Genomic DNA, 21,121 nt, shown 5'->3' on the forward strand with positions numbered 1-21,121 from the left:
TCCCCACCAATAAGCTTTCATCAGCTTGTTAAGCTCATGCAACAGGTTTTTAGGAAGTTTGAAAATCTCCATAGAATAAATTGGAATAACTTGTATGACAGATTTTAGAAAAGTCTCTTTACTAGCTCTTGATAGAAATCTCAACTTCCCACTGTTTAATTTAGCTTTCATCTTGTTCAGAATAGTAGAAAATGCCCTCACTCTTGATCTTCCTAACAAAGCAGGTAATCCTAAATAATTTTTATAGGAAGATATTGGAAATAATTCTCATAGGAAGATATTGGAAATAATTCTCATAGGAAGATATTGTTCTCATACCTGCTATGCTAACAATGTAGTTTGTAGCAGCTGCTCTTGTATTCTTGCTAAAAAATAGAGAGGACTTTTCAGTAGAAGAGGCTTGGCAGAATAAGATATTGTCCACTCAACTCTTGCAATCTACTTCATTCAATTGAAGAGGCTTGGCAGAATAAGATACTGTCATATGCAAAAACACAGAAGATTGATGGTGAGCTACCCTCTTGCCAATGGAAACCCAGAAATGAGAGTAAGAGCTTCTGAGCTGTATGACAGATTTTTCTGTAATGTTCGTTGGCACCCAAAATAAAATGGCAATTTTGATTTATGTTATTAATGAGCAATACTACTCGAAGAGGACGAACACACAGAAACCGTCAGAGTCTCTCTCGGTAAGATGTAACATCCAGGCCCATTAAACCCAAACCTAGCCCAAGGCACAGCCCAGGCCCATTGAAATTTTTATTTTCCCCTGCTGTTTTTCCCCCAGCCCCCACGATAACTCCCCCAACTTCTCCCTGTTTCACGCAGCCACCACTTCAAGTTCAGATCCACCCCCCACCTCCCTCTCACTCCTCTGTTTCTTCCTCTCGGCCTCTCTCCATATTTTTTTTCACCTTCTCCTTTCAATCCCGCCACTCTCTCTGCGTCTCCCTATTCTTGTAACTGCCACCCACCACCATAGGCCAAGCCCTCCACCACGACGCCGGTAAGCTTGCCCTCCCCTTCGCTTTCTCTTTCCCTCTAACCCTCCGTTAATCTCTCTCTCTCTCTCCTCTGTTTCTCTCTCTCTCCACCGTTTGCATCTCTCCTCCGTTTTGCCGCCAGACTGTGTGCCACCGCCTCCCTCTTTCGGTTTGTCGATGCCGTTGTCGTGTGCCACCAAGTCGCAGGCCGTCGCTGTTCGTCCTCCGTTTTGCTCAGCCGCGCCATCTCCCCCGTTGTTTTCATCCTCTCCAGGTTGCGCCTCCACGCCAGTCGCCACGCCGATCGCTCATCCCTTCTCCCCGATTTCGGTCGCCCCTCTTCACGCCGGTAAGCTCGCTGCCCCTGTCCGTAGCTCTCTTTATCTTCTATAATTTTTCTCTGTTTTTCAGTTTGTTATAATTCCTAAAAATGACTGCCTTGGCAAATTCCATGCTTTTGGTTGTTGTTCCGGTGTCCGTATTCCCCAGTACACATTCCTCTCTTTAATTTATTTTTCCTGTTGTGTGTTTTCACATTTCAGACTAGGTTTTTTTTCCTCCCCCAGTAGCCCCTTTAAGTCCTGAACCGTGACTAACATAGGCCATCGGAGTCAACCTCTTACTGCCAAAGGCATCGAAATCAGTCCTAGACTGCGTATTCTCAGTATTGAATTCACCGTATTCACTGCAACGAAATTAGGGTAAGAAAATCCGAGCATTAGTATCGTATTTATACTGTTTTTTTGGTGACTTGTACATTAGTGCTTTTTGGATGGTTGTATTGGTTTCTGGTTGTGTAAGAAACTTTAGAGTTGTGACTTCTTGGTTGCGTTGATGTGTGGATAGCCTCTGATTTGAGGTGTTGTGGGCGAAGAAGACTCAGTAGTGTGGCTGTTTGGGTTGCTGTATAGATTGTGTGCGACGTGGGGTGTTGCTGGTTGTAGTATTGTGGGCGGAGAAGACCTGATTGTGTGGTTGTTGTGTTGATCTGTGACGGTGTAGGTTGATGTGTGACTGTCTGGGTATTTACATGTTGTTGTTGGATTGTTGGACATGTCGTTTTGTCATGTCGGGCAAATGTAGTTTGGTGATTGGTTGGAAAGTGAGGGATAAGTGTCTTGAACATGTGATTGATGGGTTGGCGTACAATTGTGATGGTGAAGTGAAATTGAGGAGGATGGGCGAAATTAGTCTTGTATCGTTATTGGGGCTGTGTTGTATAATTAAGAATCGGGGTATTATGATGAATTGTACATGCTGAATTTGTAATTTGAGTTATGGATTTTTGTTAGTAAAGTTAGTTTGTGTTTGTTTGGTTATTAATACTTGGTGAATATTTTCTGGTTTAGGACCTTAGGTTGTGAGACTATTAGGGGTCGGACACAAGACTTAGATAACACGCTACAAGAATCAGGTTAGCGGGATTCTTATACTAGACTTTGCATAAAACGAATGGACTGAGGTTGATTTTATGAAAAATATGCATGCTTTGTTATGAAAAGAAAATTTGAAAACAACCTCGGTCATTTATCTGCATTACTCATGAAATCCGTATAAAAAGAGAAAAATATTTTCTGTCATGACTGGTGTAGACATGAGCTATTGTTGACATTTTTTTTCTGAACTGTGCAAAAAAAGCGAATATGAAATCTGAAATTTATGCATGACTAAGTGAAGATGCTTTGAATCTGTTTTTAATTATGTGAAGATGATGTGAATCTGTTCAGTACTTTGTTTTGATATGATGTGGCATCTGAAAAACCTTTGGCATGAATTTCAGATTCTATATCTGATTATATTTCTAGTCATGATTCGATGATTCTGATTATGCTTTGCTCTAATTTATGGCCTTGCCACGGGTAATAGTAGTGGCCTCCGGCCCAGCCACGGGTTATAGTTGTCGCCTCTATTTGAGTACATACTATTTTGGTGACAGAGTGATTTATGTTTTGCTTGGCTATCCGCAGATGCACAACCCTATCACAGGGGGTAAACATGACATCTATTATGATATGATGCTCTGATATGATAATGATGATGTTGCTCAGTTATGTCATGGCAAAGAATTTTCGAATATGAATGTTTTGTGTCGCTTTGATATTTTGATAACATGTTGATTCTGCATTCTGAAACTAAAAATGTTTTGTTTTGCATTCTAAACCTTGTAAATGCTCATGTTTACATACTAGTATATGTTCTATGCTTATTGAGTTGTTGATAACTCACCCCTTATATCCACAATATTTTCAGATGATGTGAATGTTTCAGTTGAGGATCCAGAATAAGATGCGAGGACAAGATTGTTGAGTGTAAGGGATAAGTACTAAGATTACTGGAGACTGTTATTTAGTAGATTTGATTTATTATGTTGATTTAGTTTATTGGGATGTTGACACGTTTATTAAGACTTTGAGGAGTTGTTGGTTTATTTGTTGGATCATTTCATTGATAACCTTGTGGAGGAATATATATATATATATATATATATATATATGTATAGTTGATGAAAATAGATGAAATTATGTTTATGGAATCTTTGAAAATTTTATTTGTACTGTTAGATATGATTTTAAGTGACAGGAAGTAACTCTCCAACCCACCTGGAACCGGGGCGTTACGTAAGTTTTCTTCGGCGTTTCTCACATTCATTTTTCATATGGATTTCTATCTTGTCGCTCTTAAATCCTTATTATTCTCTTAGAGTTTTATCTGAGAAAATTGGAAAAAGGGAAGAAATTCTATAGCACATAATACCCCATTAATGCTCTGCAAAACCATGATTACAGATCTAATTTATGCGCATTCTACTGGATTAATTCTATTAAACTATTTCTTTGTTGAATTGCCAGCTTACTGGACTCATGCATTTGTAGTTTATTTAGTTAATCTTGTTCTCTAAATTATGAATTGGGACCGTTTTGTGACTTGCTGCAATTTAATTCTCACCTTTAACAAGTTCCTCACTTTATAGTTCAACGTACTTGTACTGATTAAGGGAAAAGAATGCATGTGAATTTGTTTCTGAATTTGAAAACTAAATACACCCTTGATTGTGATTAGTGATGTGTACTTGTTATGGTTTGATTTACAAGATTGATTAGTATAAATTTGATTGTCTCTTCTGTTTCGCTCTATGACTATGATGGTAGGTTTTTCTTCTCAATTGTTTGACTAGAGGAAAGGCTTTGATTTATAGGACTCGAAGAATTGAAGTGGAGTATTGGAGAAAAAGTGAAGGAGAGTGAACATATCTGGGTGAAAGATGCTTCAGATCCGGCTTAGGCCATCCTCAGAAGGTGCTGGAGGGGCGAAGCCCTTGCCTGTGGAAACTGTGACAGTCGCATGCCCTGACCACCTTGTCCTTGCTGATCTCCCTGTAGCAAAGGGTATTGGTGCAGCAACTTCCGCTTCCCTTGTCAAGACTGTTGGTCGTAGGTCCCGTCGCCCTCTTGGTGAGAGAGTCCATTTTTGTGTTCGCTGTGATTTTCCCATCTCTATCTATGGGCGCCTGGTACTTACTAAACATAACTGTTACCATTCTCCTAGTTGCTTTTGAACTCTCTCTGGATGTTTTCTTCTCTAATTACATAGTCTCTTGTCTGGCTTGTGTCATATCAAATTTCTTTATTTTTATAGAAGATCGAGGTAATAGGCAATCTGTTAACTTTTCTTGTTAATCTCATCAGGAATGCAAGATTTATTTAGAATATCAGAAATGAAAAATTTATTGTTGTCAACCCTTTCTAAGGTCCTTGTACGATATAGGACGTCAGGCGAATGAACTTTGTTTCATTAGGGTTCGGAAATGGACTTATTGTATACTTCCTATGTACTTGGGTTGTGTCCCTCTTTGCTTTTAATAAGATTGCCTTACTTATTACAAGAAATGGACATATATAATCTTCAAATTACTTTTAAAAATAAATTTTAAAAGAAACCTTGAAAAAATGGAAACCGCTGTCTTGTATTTTAAGGGTTCAGAACGTTCGTTATATAGTTAGTTAGCGATTCAATTGTTTTCATTCCCTTGAACAGCAATTTATGCCTTGCAGTTTCCTTGAAGTATGTTTGAAATATTAAGTTATAATGTGATTTAATTTGTTCAGCTGATGCGATGTAAGATATAACAAAAGTTAAACTCTTGCATTCCTGATCAAGCCTTTCACTTTGTTTCCTGTAGATACCTCAGTGTAGTGGCAAGTTTGGAAAGTTTGTAATACTAATTCAATTTCTATCCTTATTTTGCTGATTGCTCAGATATTTTAGTCCATATAATTTTCAATGCTTTTATTTAGTGTGAAACACATATGAAGGAAGAATACAGCAATGTTAAGTAGTAAGGTACTGATTGCCAATCCCATGTAAGAAGGTGGGCCCTATCTAAATGAAGGCTGCTTATATTCATTGCCTTTTGTGTGCTGCACAGTACATGTCTACTAAAGTGTTTTGGTGGCTTTGTATGGATTTTATGTTGTCTAACATGTTTATGCCCCTGCAGAGTCCTTGCGAGCATGCCTTCTGTCTCGATTGTGCTAGGAGTGATTCAATATGCTACCTGTAAGGAAATATCTGAACTTTTTATGGCTATCTTTTGCTACTAACTCAATGGTTATTTCTTTCCTTGCAACACCCTACTGAAAACAAATCTGCAAGATTTCCTTTTGTGTTTGTTTTTAACTGTTTTGTAGTATTCATGATATTCATCTCCAGTTTCTGCCTCCATTTCTTTCACAACCTTGTCTTTGACTTATCACCCTTCCCCAAGAGAGAGAGAGAATCTTTTGATTCAACTATTTCGACACATACAAACAGAGATTAGCCCTCTGATACCCCTCCACGCCAATTTCATGCAGTTGAACCTTGAGCCCCTTTATATGAGGACTACTTATCTACAAGTGCTGGCACTGAGTCTAAGAAGTGATTCAAGTCATAGAAATGAATGCCTGTGTTTTATCGTTTTATCCTTCAGATGGGTCCTAATCCGAATGCCCATCACCCTTTCCCACAACCCTAAAACCAAAAGGCTAGTAGAGGGAGGAGGATTCTCATCCTTACCACTGCCCCTGTGTTTAACTGCTGACCATTACAGTGAGTTGCAATTTTGTCATTAAGTTTCTCTGCTGCTGGTTTGTGGGCATCACTATAGAGAAGAAAATTTTGAACTTGCTTTGCAAATGATTTGGTATTCTTGTCTAGCCCATCTCATACGAATTCAATGTTGCGTCTGTTAGCCCTTAAGATTTCCTAACCTAATTCTTTGTAAGTTTTAGATTGGTCTGTTGAAACCGTAGTGCTGCTAGAAATTAGTAGTCCTGACTTGTTACTTTTGGCTGATGTGTCGGGTAAAAACTATACTGTTTAAAATTTAATCTAGTAAAAACTATAGAGAAATGCTGCTCTTCCAGATGGGGGATCCCGAATGTTTTTATTTTTTTTTTAATGATTAAGGAAGTGTTTTTTAATGATGTTGTAAGAAATTAAGTGTTAAAAAAATTCATTAAAAAAAAAAAAAAACTGCTCTGTTGGGATCCCCCATGTGTGGCTGTAGAGCCACTCAAAAATATAATCAATTGTTTCTTAGAAATTAAATTTCTAATGAAGGGTTGTTTACTTTACTGTTAACTTCCTGCCATTTTTTTTCCCAACAACTATCATAGGTCTTTTGTGCTAAAATGTATGAAATGATTGATGACTGAACTAAGCAATTCTTTCTCATCTGTTCTGGAATACAGTTGTGATGAGCGTATACAGAAGATTCAGACAATTAAAATGATGGAAGGGATATTCATCTGTGCAGCACCACATTGTCTCAAGTCTTTTTTGAAGAGGTCTGATTTTGAATCTCATATCCAGGAGAGCCATGCTAACCTTCTTCAACCCAATGCCGAGAAAGAAGATGGAAATGAGTCAGAGTCTCAACTTGCTAAACAACCTACTGCTTCGGACCCCACTGCCCGTGGTCCTCCAAGACCAGTATTTTCTCCTGGTTCAAATTCCCAACTTCATGATCGTGAAGACAGAACTCATCGACAGCAACCTAGGGAACCGCCGCCTCCAAGGCCAGTCATACAGCCAAAGCAACCTAGTTTTGGCCAAGTACAAAATCATCCCTCAGAGCTGCAACCCGACAACAACCGACCCCAAGGCTTTGACAGGCTGGGCCCCCAAAACCGCTTCCATCAACAGATTTTTGACACCCACGCCACCCCACAACAAGAATCTGGCCAGTTTTCAGACAAACAGCAAGGAATCCTATCTGAGAGTCCATTTCCTGAATACCCACCCATGCATTCCTTTCAGCCATCTAATTTTGCCGTGCCAGTTAATTCAAATCCAATGCTAAATCCTCCTCTCCCTTATGGATATCCTCCTTTCCAGCCTGAGGGAGGCCAACCATTTTATGGCACTCCCTATGAGGTTACGCGGCAGGATTCAGCATCAGAAGCAGGAGCAGAACAGGGATCATTGTTGGGTTTCCCACCAGTTCAAGCAGGTGGTGTAAATTTCCCAGCAGCGTATGCTCAGCCCTGGAATGCAGGCTTTGTTGGTTTGCCTTTTGAGCATCAACCTGGTGGTCAAGGCATTATAGATGGTTTCACAAATGCATCAGATTCTCATGGGAAAGCTGCATTTCATCAAGGTGAGTTTGGACGCAGTCCTGGAGGTATGCCTTCAAATCCTCCCCCGCCCTTGGCCAGTAAGGGTATGGAACAAGTGCAGAGTGGCAACTTAATGGATCCAAGGGATGGCAAGGGCATATTAGCACCACAGCCCCTGACACTCCCGCCACCGCCTCCACCCCGACCTCATTCCTCGCAACTTAAAAGAAAGTTCTATCCCGATGCTAGCCGTGATGGACAGGGCTATGGGTGGCAGCATGAAAACCGTGATAGCTATGGGAGTGGCCAGGAATAGCAAATATGCCGGTTTTCACTTCAGAACCTTTTTACATTTGAACTCATTGAATCAATCAATTTAGCCCGTTGTGCCTTTTATTTGTTCCCGATAAAGCGTTAGTCGATCTCATGCTCTGTGGGTCCAGTTTGTTCGTATATTTTGATTGGATATCTTGCGAATATCTTCAGCATATTCTTTACAGTGCTTCCCCATATCACAGACACTCAGATGTAGTTTGAATGAAACATTTGAGATGTAAAATTTTCATAAAATTTTTGTTTATTTTTTGGGAAAAAGAGCAGCAGACATGAGTAAGGAATATTTTATGAGATGAGATGAGATGAAATTGAAGTTAAAAAATTGAATAAAATATTATTAGAATATAATTTTTTTTTTTTTTAGAATTTGAAAAAATTGAATTGTTTATTTTATTTTGTGCAGAGATTTAGAAAAATTATAATGATAAGATGATAAATTTTTAAAATTTTAGATTTTAATCTTGAAAACAAATCAGTAATTAAATTTCAAATATTTTGGAACAATTAAAAACCAGAATAATGTCATTTTCACGTGTATAAAAATAAGTAGGTTTTCACTTTTCCATGAGCTGTTGCATGGCTCAGAAGATGTGTGTGTGTATTAAATGGTCCAAGACTCAATTTAAAACCTTTCACGACTAATGAGGGTCTTGGAATCACATAACGAATATAATTCCTTCCACAACTCAATGGCAGTTGCCGGTTTGGAGTGACATATTTAATCCTTCCACGACTAAATGACTAGAAGTCTACCACCAATAGAATTCTGCCACGTAATTAAATTACAATTCTATGCTAATAATTAATGTCGACGTGGCAAGATTCTATATATATATACCCCCAAAGGCCCAAATTCTTTTTATTAAGTAGAATGAGAGCAAAGCTTTAGCAAATGATCAATATATAGGTTTATCTCATAATATTAGGCCGTACGTATATAGGTGCTTCATTGCAGCAAGAACGATACCACCTAGAACCCACCCTACCTTCTTCCTTAATATCTCTTTGATCGATTCAATTATTTTTCTTCTTGTGATCATGCCCTCCATGACAAGGGCACCCAAAGCAACAGTACTTCTCGAGATCAATCTCATTTCAGCCCAGGAACTGCGCCCTTCACGCAAAGCATCGAAAAGTAGCATGCAGACGTACGTGGTCGGGTGGATTAACCCAAAACAAAAGCTGACTTCGAGGGTCGACGCAGCCGGAGGTAAGAACCCTACATGGAATGATAAGTTCATATTTGCAATCAATGAAGATTTGCCGTTCGAGAAGCCCAACTCCACGTTGATACTTGAAATCTACTGCAAGCGGCGTTGCTTGAAGGACAAGGTCATTGGCAGAGTTCACGTCTTGTTGGATTGTTTGATAGGTAGAAATGGTCGATGGGATACTGAAAGTACTACAGTACCTGGATATAAGGTTGCGGCTTTCCATGTGCGTACTCCATCAGGCAAGCCTGATCAAGGGATCATGAACATTGGGGTCATGAATTTGGATGGTTTGTTTAATCAAGCCATGCCTAGTTTTCTTAGTTCAATCTCGGCAATCGACTACAGAAAATTGATGGGTACTGGCACGCCTATAAGATCGTGCTTTTGAGCATCGTGCATGCTTTCTGATTTCAGATATTTAATTTCACTCATCTATGTAACATTGCAACATATATAGGATAGTTAACTAATTTCCTGTATATATGCCTTGGTTCTGCACCAATATTGGTAATTATAAATATATCCCGGCCGTCAAAATGCTTTGAATCAATTGGCAACGCTTCGATTTTTCACCAAGAGAACTAAGGAATCCCTCCTTCCCATGTATCAAAAATTAAAAAATAAATAATATATGAAATAAATAAATATATCCCGGCCATGTACGATCACAGTATATATTACATGTAGTGCCATTGATGTCTGTATGACTAGTAGTACTAGCAATGAGATTAAAGACAGCTGGGACTTCCTGTGAATGGGACTTCATCTTTAATATTGATGTTAAAGATGAGCTAAGGTTTCGGTTCTGATGCGGAAAAGGCCTGCCCTTGGGCCTTGAGTTCAAGGTAAGCATTCATGTGAATGGGAGTCGTTCGCCAAGATAGACGATTGTGGTATCATTCTACCGATTCGGGCTTCAAGCCACAATAGATCGACCCATTCTACCAAAAAACATGGACCCAAGTCTATGATTTATTGCCCATTTATTTTTAATTTACCTCATCTGTAGTCAATATAATGGAGTTTTTGCATGGTACACCCAACTTAATTTTGACGTTTTTCTAGGTTTATTCTCGGAAACCATGCACCATCATGAGATTCTGATGGCTGAATTTTTTGTGATATTTTTGGTAATAAAATAGAGAAAAAATTCGTCGGTGAAATATAAGTTAGGTGATGATTAATCACATTTGTTGTGATTGGTACTAAATCAATACCATTTTGATACTGTCTGCCAAGTGCCAACTATTTTGATTTGAAAAGATCTAATACGACTCAGGATTGGACTCTGAATCCATCCTTGTCCTAAAGAAAATAAATCTTGACAAAAGTCTACATTTTGACAAAGTTCAAGTTCAAGCGTGTAGAGACTAGGCTAAGGCCCTACCATATCATACCAAACTCCAAGCTCTCCTAATTAATTTCAAATTACATCCACACATAGTTCAAACCCAAAGGGACTCCTTGTATTATATGTTTCTCAAGACAAGATTATATGACTTGTATCACTTTGACAAAATCTTTTTTCAGTTGTGTTTCTTGTGTACAATCGCCTTCATCAATTCTATAGTGGGAATCTAAAAGATCTAGAATGAAAACAAATATGCAAGAAAAGATCTCATTTTTTAAAAGAAAAGAAAATTGCAATCTCCCACACTCTTAGCACTCCCCTGGCATAGCAGAAAACAAAAGTAAGCAGGAAACAAAAAAAACCCGGGACGAAAAAGAAAAAAAAAACTTTAAAGAAAAAGAAAAAAATAAAGGGAAGAAGAGAAAGATCAGCTCAGCTTCTTTTTCTCTAAAATCCATTTCTGGACTCTTCTGATATAGTCCTGGTCTAATTTCACATACAATTGCTGCAATTTCCTGCAGCTCACTATGCCATATTTGTCTATATGATCTTCATACTTTTCATACAGTGCTGGAATCGTGAGAATGATAACAAGGCCTGCAATAGAGGAAACTATAAGAATGACCTGATTCTTAGGATTATCCTTTTCAATATCTAAGGACAGATCATAAGTCAAAACTGCATTTAATCAAATGGTAGCTACAACTTACTGGTGTAGCTCAAGGTAAGGAAATCAGTCAAGCCACCAACAAAATAAATCAGCCACAGATATGCAGCTACTTTGAAGAACAGCCTTGAATCCTTACCCAGGGCAATATCCTGGGAAACTGAGAGCAAATTGTTGACATGCAGGCGGATGAAATTTGCCACTTCATTTACCATTTCTTCTGACAGATGCAAATCTGGTAGAGGTGGAGCAGGTCTGCTCAGAAGAAAGAGAAGATCAATTGAGTGGTAAGTTTTGTTATAAACAAGTAAAAAAAAAAGTCCAGTGATTATTAGTTTATGTTTACCAAGGATGACGGATCAAATACTAGCTTCTAATATAAAATAATCTATCAGGAAGCAACAATGGCACCAAAACTGAAAACTATATATGCAGTATGAGAACTTTGCAGATAATCAACAAAAGAACCACAACTGTTATAGCCCATGACATCATTTTATACCTAATTCTTGTGCACAGACCTCGAAAGTTTTTAATGCCTAGATACCCTTTTCATTACATGTACCCCCTTGCTACTTTATTAAGATACCAAAAAGAAATGTCCACAACTAAACTCAAGGAGACACCAAGACTTGAAAATCCCATGCCTTCTTGACTGATAATCTAAAACATCATATTAAAGGTCGCCTCTAAGACTAATCATAGCTAAAAAGTGCACCTGTTAGATCATCCTAGAAATTCAATTTGGATAATCTTATCACTGAAAAGCATGTTATTTTCTTAGCAGAAGAATTAGTTCATCGATGAGATGTTTTACAATTGACAAACTATTTCCCATAGAATATTTAGCATTCATCTTTCAAGAATGACAAGCAAGTTTGGGTTTGACACAAATTGACAGGCACAATAAAACCATTAACCATCTGTGATGACTGATTCTCAAATATTGTTGCAATGTATTTAACCGGAAAAAAATGTGGATTCGAAATTACAAGACATCTTCCGCATCAAAGAAGAGCTAGATCACTAATGCATAAACCTATAACGATTAGACCAGGGACATGATAAGCCATCAGCAGCTCAAAATGAAAATTCTAAGAAGAAAACGTGATCTCTAGACAACCTAAACCAAGTAAGGAAACCAAGGTGAATTAACAAGTTGTTAACAAGAGAGGAAGCACTAGCTAACCAAGGCAAGGATCAAATAATAAACCCAGGAAAAAAAAAAAAAAAAAACTTTAACTCAATCTGTGCCATGACAACTCATTATCTTAAGATGCGTAGTTAGTTGCCACGTATATTAAAGTTGAAAAAAGAAAACAACTAAGATCAAAACTATAGTTTATCGAGCACCAATTGTTTATATATACCTGTTGAGAATCGACGCGGCTTTGGCCCAAAGAAAGAGGATGATAATGAGAAGCAGGAAAACACTTGAGACAAGCGACAACAGAGTATAACCAGATTTCTCAAACACCACCCAAGCAGCCAGAGTAACTAATAATATGCTCAAGGTCACGTCCTTCCGCTTCCAAAGTATCACATCTGCAGCTGTTTTAACATAAAACCGGAGATCAATGCAAAATCCACCCACATTCATAATCTTAAGTACGCTGTAGTTAATGTTAAACATCCAGAGAGAATTCTTGATAACGATCTAAATTAAGGATGAAATTCAAGTATAATATTCAGAGAGAGAGGGAGAAGAGCTGGGAATTTAGACTGCTGAATTGGATCGAATAATAAATTTTAATATTATATATTATTAAAAAAAAATAGCCATGATCAAGAAGAGAACAACTCACATACCAAGACCTCCTCCAAGAATCTCATGGACACTTCTTTGCCTGTTAAACAATCGGCCAGATGAACTCATTTGGATAGAACTGAGACAAGCTTGAATCCAATCGAGATCTTAAGAGCCCAAAAAGAAACAGGTAGCTTTAAGATGATTTTCAGGAAAAAGCAAAGCAACGGGTCCTCTTTTGCCATGTACCTACCTTTACTATATATATGTCAGAGCCCGATGGGTATAGCATACATGGATGATTCTTGAAAAGTGGGGTTGGTGGTCTCAGTTTCCAGCCTAAAAGCATCATGCCACTCATGACTTTTTTTTTTTTTTTTTAATCTTTTCTTTCGTTTTTCTTCAAAAAATATACGAATAATACATCTAGGAACGTAGAGTTTACTAGTATGTTAGCTAAATTTGTAGAATATTCAAATATTTACAATTTACATGCAGAGAGAGAGAGAGAGAGAGAGTTGAATATAGAGACCAATTCTTTCCATGAGTGACTGACTGCTAAACTGCTGCGCATGTTGTTTTGCCTGCCCTCTCCCTCACTGTTCGACGGGATGAACTTTGTAGGTTATTCCTGTCATTTAACGAGGGTGTCGTTTGTAGGCCAATATGGACATTTGCCAATCAATGTAACAGTCATAGGTTGTAAATACCTCGGCCTATTACAGGCTTAACAGCCATTCAACGGGAGAAGTCTAATGGGATCTGTAAATATTTTCTACAAAGAGAGAATAAATACTATGTATAGATTTACAGAATTAAATGCATTTGGATTATAATGGGATCTACATATTGTATTTATTTATCTCTCTCTCTCAATTGTAAAAAAGTACTTCAATAAAAATATTATAGGGAATCTTGATTTACCAAAGAAATATATATATCATGCTTCATCCTGACCAATTACCAATTTTGACCCTACGCTTTTTCAAGCCTGAAAAAAAAAAAGCATTCGATCAAGGATTGTGGAAGCAACACAAAAAGGCAAAAGCTCCCCAATCTCCCAACGAGGAGGCATAAAATAGAGGGAAAAAAAAAGTATATAAACTATTGCTAATCTGTAGAGAAAAAAAAAATACACATATATCATCCATGGCAAAGCTGAGGCTGTTTCAATGTTTTTACAATGTCAACTAAGGTTTGCAAAGTATAACCAAGATGTATACCGCACAGCTCAATGACCTTGTGCCAAGGATTTGCGTTGCAGCATCTAACCCGACAAGGATCATTGTGCTCAACAACTGAATAAAAATCCAAAGAACTTTTCTTTTCATTGATGTTCTTCTTTACTGGTCTGATTTTCATTTTGTGGGTGGCCAGTTTCAGAACTGGCCGTGGCTGGGAAATAATCAATCAAGCTAGCAGCTATTGCAGCTTTCAAGTCCTCATCTTCCATTTCCGAAATAATTTCTCCTTCCCTAGATGGAAGAAATGGGTTTGATTGTTGTTGACTCGGATCGATTCTCTGAGGAGGAGCCAGTGTTGAGTTGCAGGATTTAGTTATCCTCTCAGCATCTTCGGGTGACAGCCACTGCCCGTAACCATTTGAAGCTTCAGAGGATGAGATGGGACATTCTTTTGGGAAGTTTCCTCTCACCAGGAAAATGCTCCAGCCGAAGCCTTTCAAAGAGTCCAGATAGGCTGATAGGTAAAATTTGGAAAGGTGCTGCGGGGCTGCATAGAGACTATCAAAGTTATACCATTCTCCATTCACTTTCCTGATACAGAACCAATGATCCTGCAAGTGACAGATAAATGCATTTTCCAACTCAGGGTCAACCTGGGCATGCTCAGCGACTGGAGAATCAAGGGGTATGACTTGCAAATCCCACACCTCTAAAGCCTTTTGCAACACCTGCATGAATGTCTTTCTAATTAGTCGGTTCAAAATAGTACATATTAAAAATTATTATCAAGCAATAATGATGATGAAAAAGAATGCAGGTGTATATTTTTCCCAGCCAAAAATAAAGCTAAATAAAATTAGATCTCTGCCTTAAGGTGAACTAATTAGATAAAAAATTATCCATCTCAATCGTAAGAGAGGACACCACACTCTGTGCTTATCGCTTCAGATGGTTTGCTATAGGCTTTTCTCAGGATTCTGATATCAGACCAAGTGCCTAGAACATGAAATCTTGTGTAACTGCACAACTCTATTACAATTATAATTTTTTATAGGGCAGATTAGTGCAGAATTTACAATTTACTGAATATGTACAGCAAAGATTTTGTTCTTCCGGCAGACTATTGAACTAGGTAGATGGTTAACGATGACTGTATAGAACATTGAAAGACATCCAAGAAATGGGCTAAAGTCAGCATACAGGATCTGAGCTGAGATCAACTTACGCAAATTCTTTTTTATAAGACAATATTATAAGAAAGGGTGAAAGGGCGCAATCCACATACACATGGTATATTTAAAGAAGCACCAAACTAAGAGATAGAGGGAGAACGAAGAGAGAAAATCAATATAATTAGAATAGCCATGACTATTATAGGCTGACATCTAAACAAAAAGCTTTTAGCATTCTGGATCAAAGTTCATCCAGTCTTCTTGCAATCATCAAAATTCTGAGCATTGCGTTTACTTCACACGCACCAGATGAGGCATGGCGAGACCAATAGCCAAACTTCCATGCTGCAATGATCAGCATTCTAACATCTCCAAGCCATCAACTCTACCACTTTTGACGCATACCCACACTAAAAAGATGCAATATCGAGGCTCATAATTTCATTGTCTAGCGTTGTTGAAGAGTTGTCGGTAATCTGCCACCGAGGCCTCCTTATTCCAGGAAAGTCTGAAAAGTTCCGAAAAAACAGCTTTCAATGGTTGATTGCTGCACCAAAAGTCGTGCCAAAATTCTCTCTGGCCTGTATCCCACCATAAATCTGATAAAGCCCAAGAAAATCCCCTGATCGTCCTTATGTTTTCCCACATGCCAACACCATAAAGTCCCCTGACTTTACTAGAGCACTACCATCCCCATGTACCACCATACCTGACTTCTATCACAGCTACAACACCTCCCTTTCGGTAGTAAAGTGCCATGGCCATTTGCCCAAAAAAGCACAATTAAACACCAGCAAATTTCTGACTCCTCACCCCCTAAAGAAACCAGAGGACATATCTTGGGCCAGCTAATCAAATGAAACTTGAACTCATCGCCAAACATAAAATATCTCTGAAAGTCTTTCTATACAATTGGTCACACCAGCCAGTATAGAAAAAACAGACATATAGGAGGTGGGAAAATTGAATAAATTGCTTTTGATCAAGATTGAATTCAGACCTAGGTTTAAGCCTAAGGCTGAGTTGGAACTCAAACATATCCCAAACTCTATTGTCACCAACTAATTCTCAACAAATAAGTAGATTTCTGGATTGTAAAGGAAATTCTTATCATCCATTGATGTGCTAAATGAGTCACTGATATGTAGCAGCTGGATGAAGCCAAAAAGTGTGAAAACGATGTATGAAATTCTGATGTTGGCATTTCTATAGGTTTTAGTGTGACAAGTACAGCTTTTAAATATCTTGATCCTCCTTTTTGACAGAGATCTTTACGTCCAATATTTGAAACCATGCATGCACCTAAAACGCTTTAGAATTACTTTGGTGAAGTGATTCAAAGGGAAGGGCACCAAAATTCTAAGTTTATCTAAGCTTTGATATGAGGAGAGAATGGAGGAGTAACTCTACGGAGAGTCGATTGCTAAATAGGTTTTTTGCCCTTTTCTAAACGCCACTTTTCCTAAACCAGGCATAACATTACATATAATCTGTGAATCCCCTCAACAAAATCAAGCCTTATGTAACAATAATATGTGTGAAATAACCACGTATCCCAAAAGTTTAAAATGATGGGAAGGGGTAGATTTACTGATTTAGGCCATGTTTGGATATAAAAAATGTTTGGAAATATTTTAGAATTTTGCTTGCAAGAAACTCCTTGCCGAGGGCCTATGCACCTCTGGGATTAGTCGGGATGTTGTTCCTAGACACCCGGTGCCAATAAAAAAAAATATATATGTTCAAGATTAGGTTTTGGAAGGAGAGAAAATTTCGAATAAAAACCTTTTTAACTGCCCATTCTTGAATTAATAATACTTGTTTACTTATAAAAAAAAAAAGAATTGTATTGGAGTTTGTGAAAGTGGATAGATAAAATTAAAAAGTTGTTTGAATATAATTTTTTAAGATTATTTTTTGTATTGGAATTTGTAAAAAGAGTTGTATTGATTTTTGTGTTTGAGTAATGATTAGATGAAAATTTGAAATAGAAAAGATTTTTGTATTTGGGTAATGTTTTTTTTTTTTTTTTTTGTTTTATAAGTATGTATTTGAGTAATGTTTGGGAATGAAGTTATGAGAAAATTTGAGAAATGTTGAAAATTTTGGAAATTCTTAGTTTGCCAAACATAGCCTTAATTATTTATATTTACTTAACACTCCTCCCTCACGTGTAGGCCAGACTCCCCCTTAATAAGTGAGCCTAACACGTAAAACATTAAATTAATTGAGTGAAGTGTCTGTCAGGGTAGAACTCAGGACCTCTACTTTGATATCTTGTGAAATTATCACTTGTCTCAAAAGCTTAAGTTGATGGGAAGAGATAGATTTAATCATTTATATTTACTTTTTGATTGGCACTAGGTGTGCAGGAACAATGTCCCGACTAATCCCAGAGGTGCACAAGCCCTCAGCAAGGAATTTCCTACAAGTGCACCTCGGGTAATTCGAGGGGTAAACCCCCCAATCCGATGACCCCTAGAGATTGTTTGCACTCAAGAGGATTTAGACCTTGGGGGAGCATACCACTAAGCCCAAGGTCTTTACCACTTGAGCCAATCTCTAGGGGTTCATTTATATTTACTTAACAATATGCAACGATGAAAGGACCATGGGACATGCTTCAAATAGTCTAACTTAAAATTTCATCAAGCCAATTCATGCCTCTTCAGTTCGGGCCCAAAAATTAAAATCAAGCTAAGAAGTTGTAATCACTGTAATGCTGTCCACCATAATCCCAGAATAATTTAGATGGATGTGTCAGAACAACCTATGGCTTTGGAAGAATCCAGTAAATCCATACAAAAATAGGCAAAAGCTGGTATTTATATACTAGAAACAACCTCTGGTTAGAGCTTCATACTTTCATTTTGTTCAGGCTGACCTTATTCTGGTCAAACTGCCAAACTCGCAACCTAAGAACATATCTGACATGCTGATGTTATATCAGTACAAGGTTTACTGGACCAATTGTTGACATGACCTTGTTAGGAAAAAAAAAAAACAGCCACAAGAAATACTTTCCAAGGCAGAGTGGACAAAAAAAAAAATCAAATCCCTTCAGTCCTTCAATTTTAAAGATCCAAAAATAAAAGGCAAAATATACTTTACTGGAGAAAAACATAATCTTGTTGCATCTAATTTAGAAGTTTCAATCATCAAACACCGCAAAGACATCACATTACACTTCCCACTACTCTTAAATTGCATATTAAAGCCTGCATGCATACCCTACATGGAAAGTAGATAAATAGATCATAATAATGAAGTCAAGGTCCTGTGATAACCATTACTTAGTAATAATCACACCTATGATAAAAGGTGCTTAACATGCCTATGTAGAGGAATATCCAGTAGCCTTTAGTGCTTTTTATTAAACTGATTATTACTCATAAAAAACAAGTAGAGGAATAACCAGTAGCGACACACTTGCCAGCGAGTGATGGTTAGCTAAAGTATGCCGTAGATCAATGATGAGCAAAAGTAAAATTCCAAATTCAACTATTATCAGTAAACATCAAGCCCACCAAAACAGGTGTTAAGGATGCATACCAAAAAAATATCCAGTCGAGGTACATCAACTATCCATGAATTGGGCCTATAAAATAAAATCCCCACTAAAAAGTAAGTTACCACCACAATTTGGCTTAGATTAGTTTCCTCCACACCAACCGCAAAGCTAAGTTGTCTAGAGTCTAAGAAACCTAGAACATATAAGTTTATGTCCTCCATAGTCCGCTCCACACATTTAAGAATTTTATATCATAGAGTTACAAAATAGATAGAAACAGATCCTTCTCGTTAAATGCCACTATCAGAATTATTCATTCATTCTTTATTGAACAAAAACTTTAATTCTACTTATAAAAAAACATATTTTTAATTCATTGTTCTTCACAACTATTAATAAGCAACCAAAAGGAACCGAGCAAAGCATGCAAATTTGACTGCTTTCCATAATTAGAATAAACTAAAACCTAAATTCTGAAACCCCTATACTAAACGCAATGCAAATCGAAATAGCTTTGTGCCATTCTTCTAAAACCAAAAAAACTCAAATATCCACAACTTCATTTTTCTCTATACAGTTCTCCTAGTTTTTCACAGTAACCAAACAAGGGATACAGGAAAGAAAAAATGATTTTTTTTTTGGCAAAAGAAATAACGAAATGGAACCTGGATGCTGAAATCGCCGTCTAAAGAGACGTTGTGGGACTCGACGGAGAGGAAATCGCCGGAGGCGGCGCCCCCATCGAGCATCATCTGGCGCTCCTTGAGATCAAGATCGGTGGCCAGTGCGGCCAAATCAAATTCGGAGAAGAAAGGTCCCTGCAGCACCGTGTTCACGCAATGCACCGCGCACAGCTTCGACTCTTGTACCTCGTGGTACAACATTCCTCCATTGCTCGCTCCCTCCATATTATTTTCCAATCTCTTTCTCACAGACCCCAAAAAAAGGAAAACAGAGTAACTGTAAAAATCGATAATCCTAGAGCCTAAGAAAAACCCGTGTTTCTTATGTATCTCTGTCTTCTTTCCCTCTCTTCTGCGTATGGATACTCCGGTATATATGCTTGTGCGTGAGAAGGGACGATGAGGAAAAGAGGATGGTGGGGATATCAGAAAAGAAACTATAGAGTCTAGACATGCCGTTGGGGTCAATCCAGCATATGTTGAAGCGACTTTGTGTTTCTAAAACGATAAATCTCGTCGTAGGAGAAATGCTGGCATCATTATTCAAAAAAAAAATCATGCTACAGTTTCCGCTCCCAGCCGGCAGCACCGCTGGGAGGTACCGTCAGTTATAAAAAAATTTTTATTTTTTTTATTTTTTTATATATGTATTTTTTAATATTTTTAAATATATTTTTAAAAAAATAAAAAAATTTATAATATTATTAAAAAATATTTTTTTAATTATTAAATCAAAAAAATCAAAAATCAAAACGATAAAATGGAGCGTACAATTGGGTAGAAAGAATAATATTATCCAAAAAAAACAATTATTGGTAAAATGGTACGTGGTGGTTGAGAATCGGTCTTTTTATTAAGAGTAATGCTGTGCATCAGCCGGAAGTCGCAGCACACCACACAGATTTATTTTTTTTTCACTCAATGTATTGAGTGTGCAGCGACTGCAGCGCACAATAAGCTGATATTTATATTTTCTCTTTTACTAAACTCCTTCGAATCTTTTTACTAAAAAATTATTGGTAAAACGGTATGTGGTGGTCGATTCTTCAAGACAATTTTTCTTTCTGAATTTCACTAAACTCCTTCGAATCTGACATCTGTATTTAACAAAATTGAATGCTTTTATTTTACTTTATAACAACCATATTAAAAATCGCATTACCTTATATTAAAGAAAAATAATTAACCTTTATAACTCTTTTATAATTCTATTAAATGAATAATAGTTTTGTAAAACTGAATTGTAAAAGAGTTACGAGAGAGTTGTATAACTTGTAAGTGTATCAGTATCTATATCTAAATATAAGTATTAAGAAAAACAGAATAAATACTAACAAAAGCTAGATACTATATTAATTTAAGAGCACTAGCATGGTTTTCTCTATATGCATATGTAAAATTATATCTTTTAGAATTGATTTTTGTATATAAAAAAAAACTCTCACATTGGATTATGTATCTTTGAGCCAAATAATTAATATTATTATTTATTTTTTTCTTAAAATTATTATATATATTATAATTAGCACCACTGCAAATTTTATCATTTAGCACCCACTAGAATTCTTTTCTTAAAATTCTCTTCGTTGGTGGAGAGAGGGAGGGGGGGGGGGGAGAGAAAAAAAAATGTAATGAAATAAAATTTGGAGAGCGAATAGTGCATATTCAAATTTA

The 21,121-nt window shown here is 37.2% G+C and overlaps 3 protein-coding genes across 9 annotated transcripts; 1 reads left to right on the top strand and 2 right to left on the bottom strand.

Moving 5' to 3' along the window:
* The first annotated feature begins 792 nt into the window (after nucleotides 1–792).
* LOC109004202 (E3 ubiquitin-protein ligase HAKAI homolog) lies at nucleotides 793–8,176 on the top strand. Of its 6 annotated transcripts, none has more exons than XM_018982663.2 (7): nucleotides 808–1,332; nucleotides 1,526–1,684; nucleotides 2,333–2,397; nucleotides 3,234–3,292; nucleotides 4,180–4,494; nucleotides 5,482–5,540; nucleotides 6,716–8,176. In XM_018982663.2, exons 5-7 carry the CDS (start codon nucleotides 4,246–4,248, stop codon nucleotides 7,896–7,898), a joined length of 1,491 nt encoding a protein of 496 aa, XP_018838208.1. In that variant the 5' UTR covers nucleotides 808–1,332; nucleotides 1,526–1,684; nucleotides 2,333–2,397; nucleotides 3,234–3,292; nucleotides 4,180–4,245; the 3' UTR covers nucleotides 7,899–8,176. The 6 variants fall into 6 exon arrangements, with proteins under 6 accessions (XP_018838207.1, XP_018838208.1, XP_018838214.1 ...); XM_018982669.2 differs by lacking the exon at nucleotides 2,333–2,397 and having other exon boundaries at nucleotides 808–1,006; nucleotides 1,126–1,332; XM_018982662.2 differs by lacking the exon at nucleotides 2,333–2,397 and having other exon boundaries at nucleotides 793–1,332.
* A 2,204-nt stretch (nucleotides 8,177–10,380) lies between these two features.
* LOC109004206 (reticulon-like protein B12) lies at nucleotides 10,381–13,206 on the bottom strand. 2 transcript variants are annotated; one of them, XM_018982674.2, is made up of 4 exons: nucleotides 12,960–13,206; nucleotides 12,521–12,701; nucleotides 11,194–11,405; nucleotides 10,381–11,080 (listed from the first exon to the last, which is right to left on the bottom strand). In XM_018982674.2, exons 1-4 carry the CDS (start codon nucleotides 13,024–13,026, stop codon nucleotides 10,911–10,913), a joined length of 630 nt encoding a protein of 209 aa, XP_018838219.1. In that variant the 5' UTR covers nucleotides 13,027–13,206; the 3' UTR covers nucleotides 10,381–10,910. The 2 variants fall into 2 exon arrangements, with proteins under 2 accessions (XP_018838219.1, XP_018838220.1); XM_018982675.2 differs by having other exon boundaries at nucleotides 10,577–11,080; nucleotides 12,956–13,044.
* Nucleotides 13,207–13,936: 730 nt separating this feature from the next.
* On the bottom strand, nucleotides 13,937–20,060 carry LOC109004204 (ataxin-3 homolog). The gene is made up of 2 exons (XM_018982672.2): nucleotides 19,430–20,060; nucleotides 13,937–14,809 (listed from the first exon to the last, which is right to left on the bottom strand). Exons 1-2 carry the CDS (start codon nucleotides 19,670–19,672, stop codon nucleotides 14,225–14,227), a joined length of 828 nt encoding a protein of 275 aa, XP_018838217.1. The 5' UTR covers nucleotides 19,673–20,060; the 3' UTR covers nucleotides 13,937–14,224.
* Between the last annotated feature and the right edge of the window lie 1,061 nt (nucleotides 20,061–21,121).

Source organism: Juglans regia, chromosome 3 (assembly GCF_001411555.2).
Source record: "Juglans regia cultivar Chandler chromosome 3, Walnut 2.0, whole genome shotgun sequence".
Lineage (NCBI taxonomy): Eukaryota > Viridiplantae > Streptophyta > Magnoliopsida > Fagales > Juglandaceae > Juglans > Juglans regia.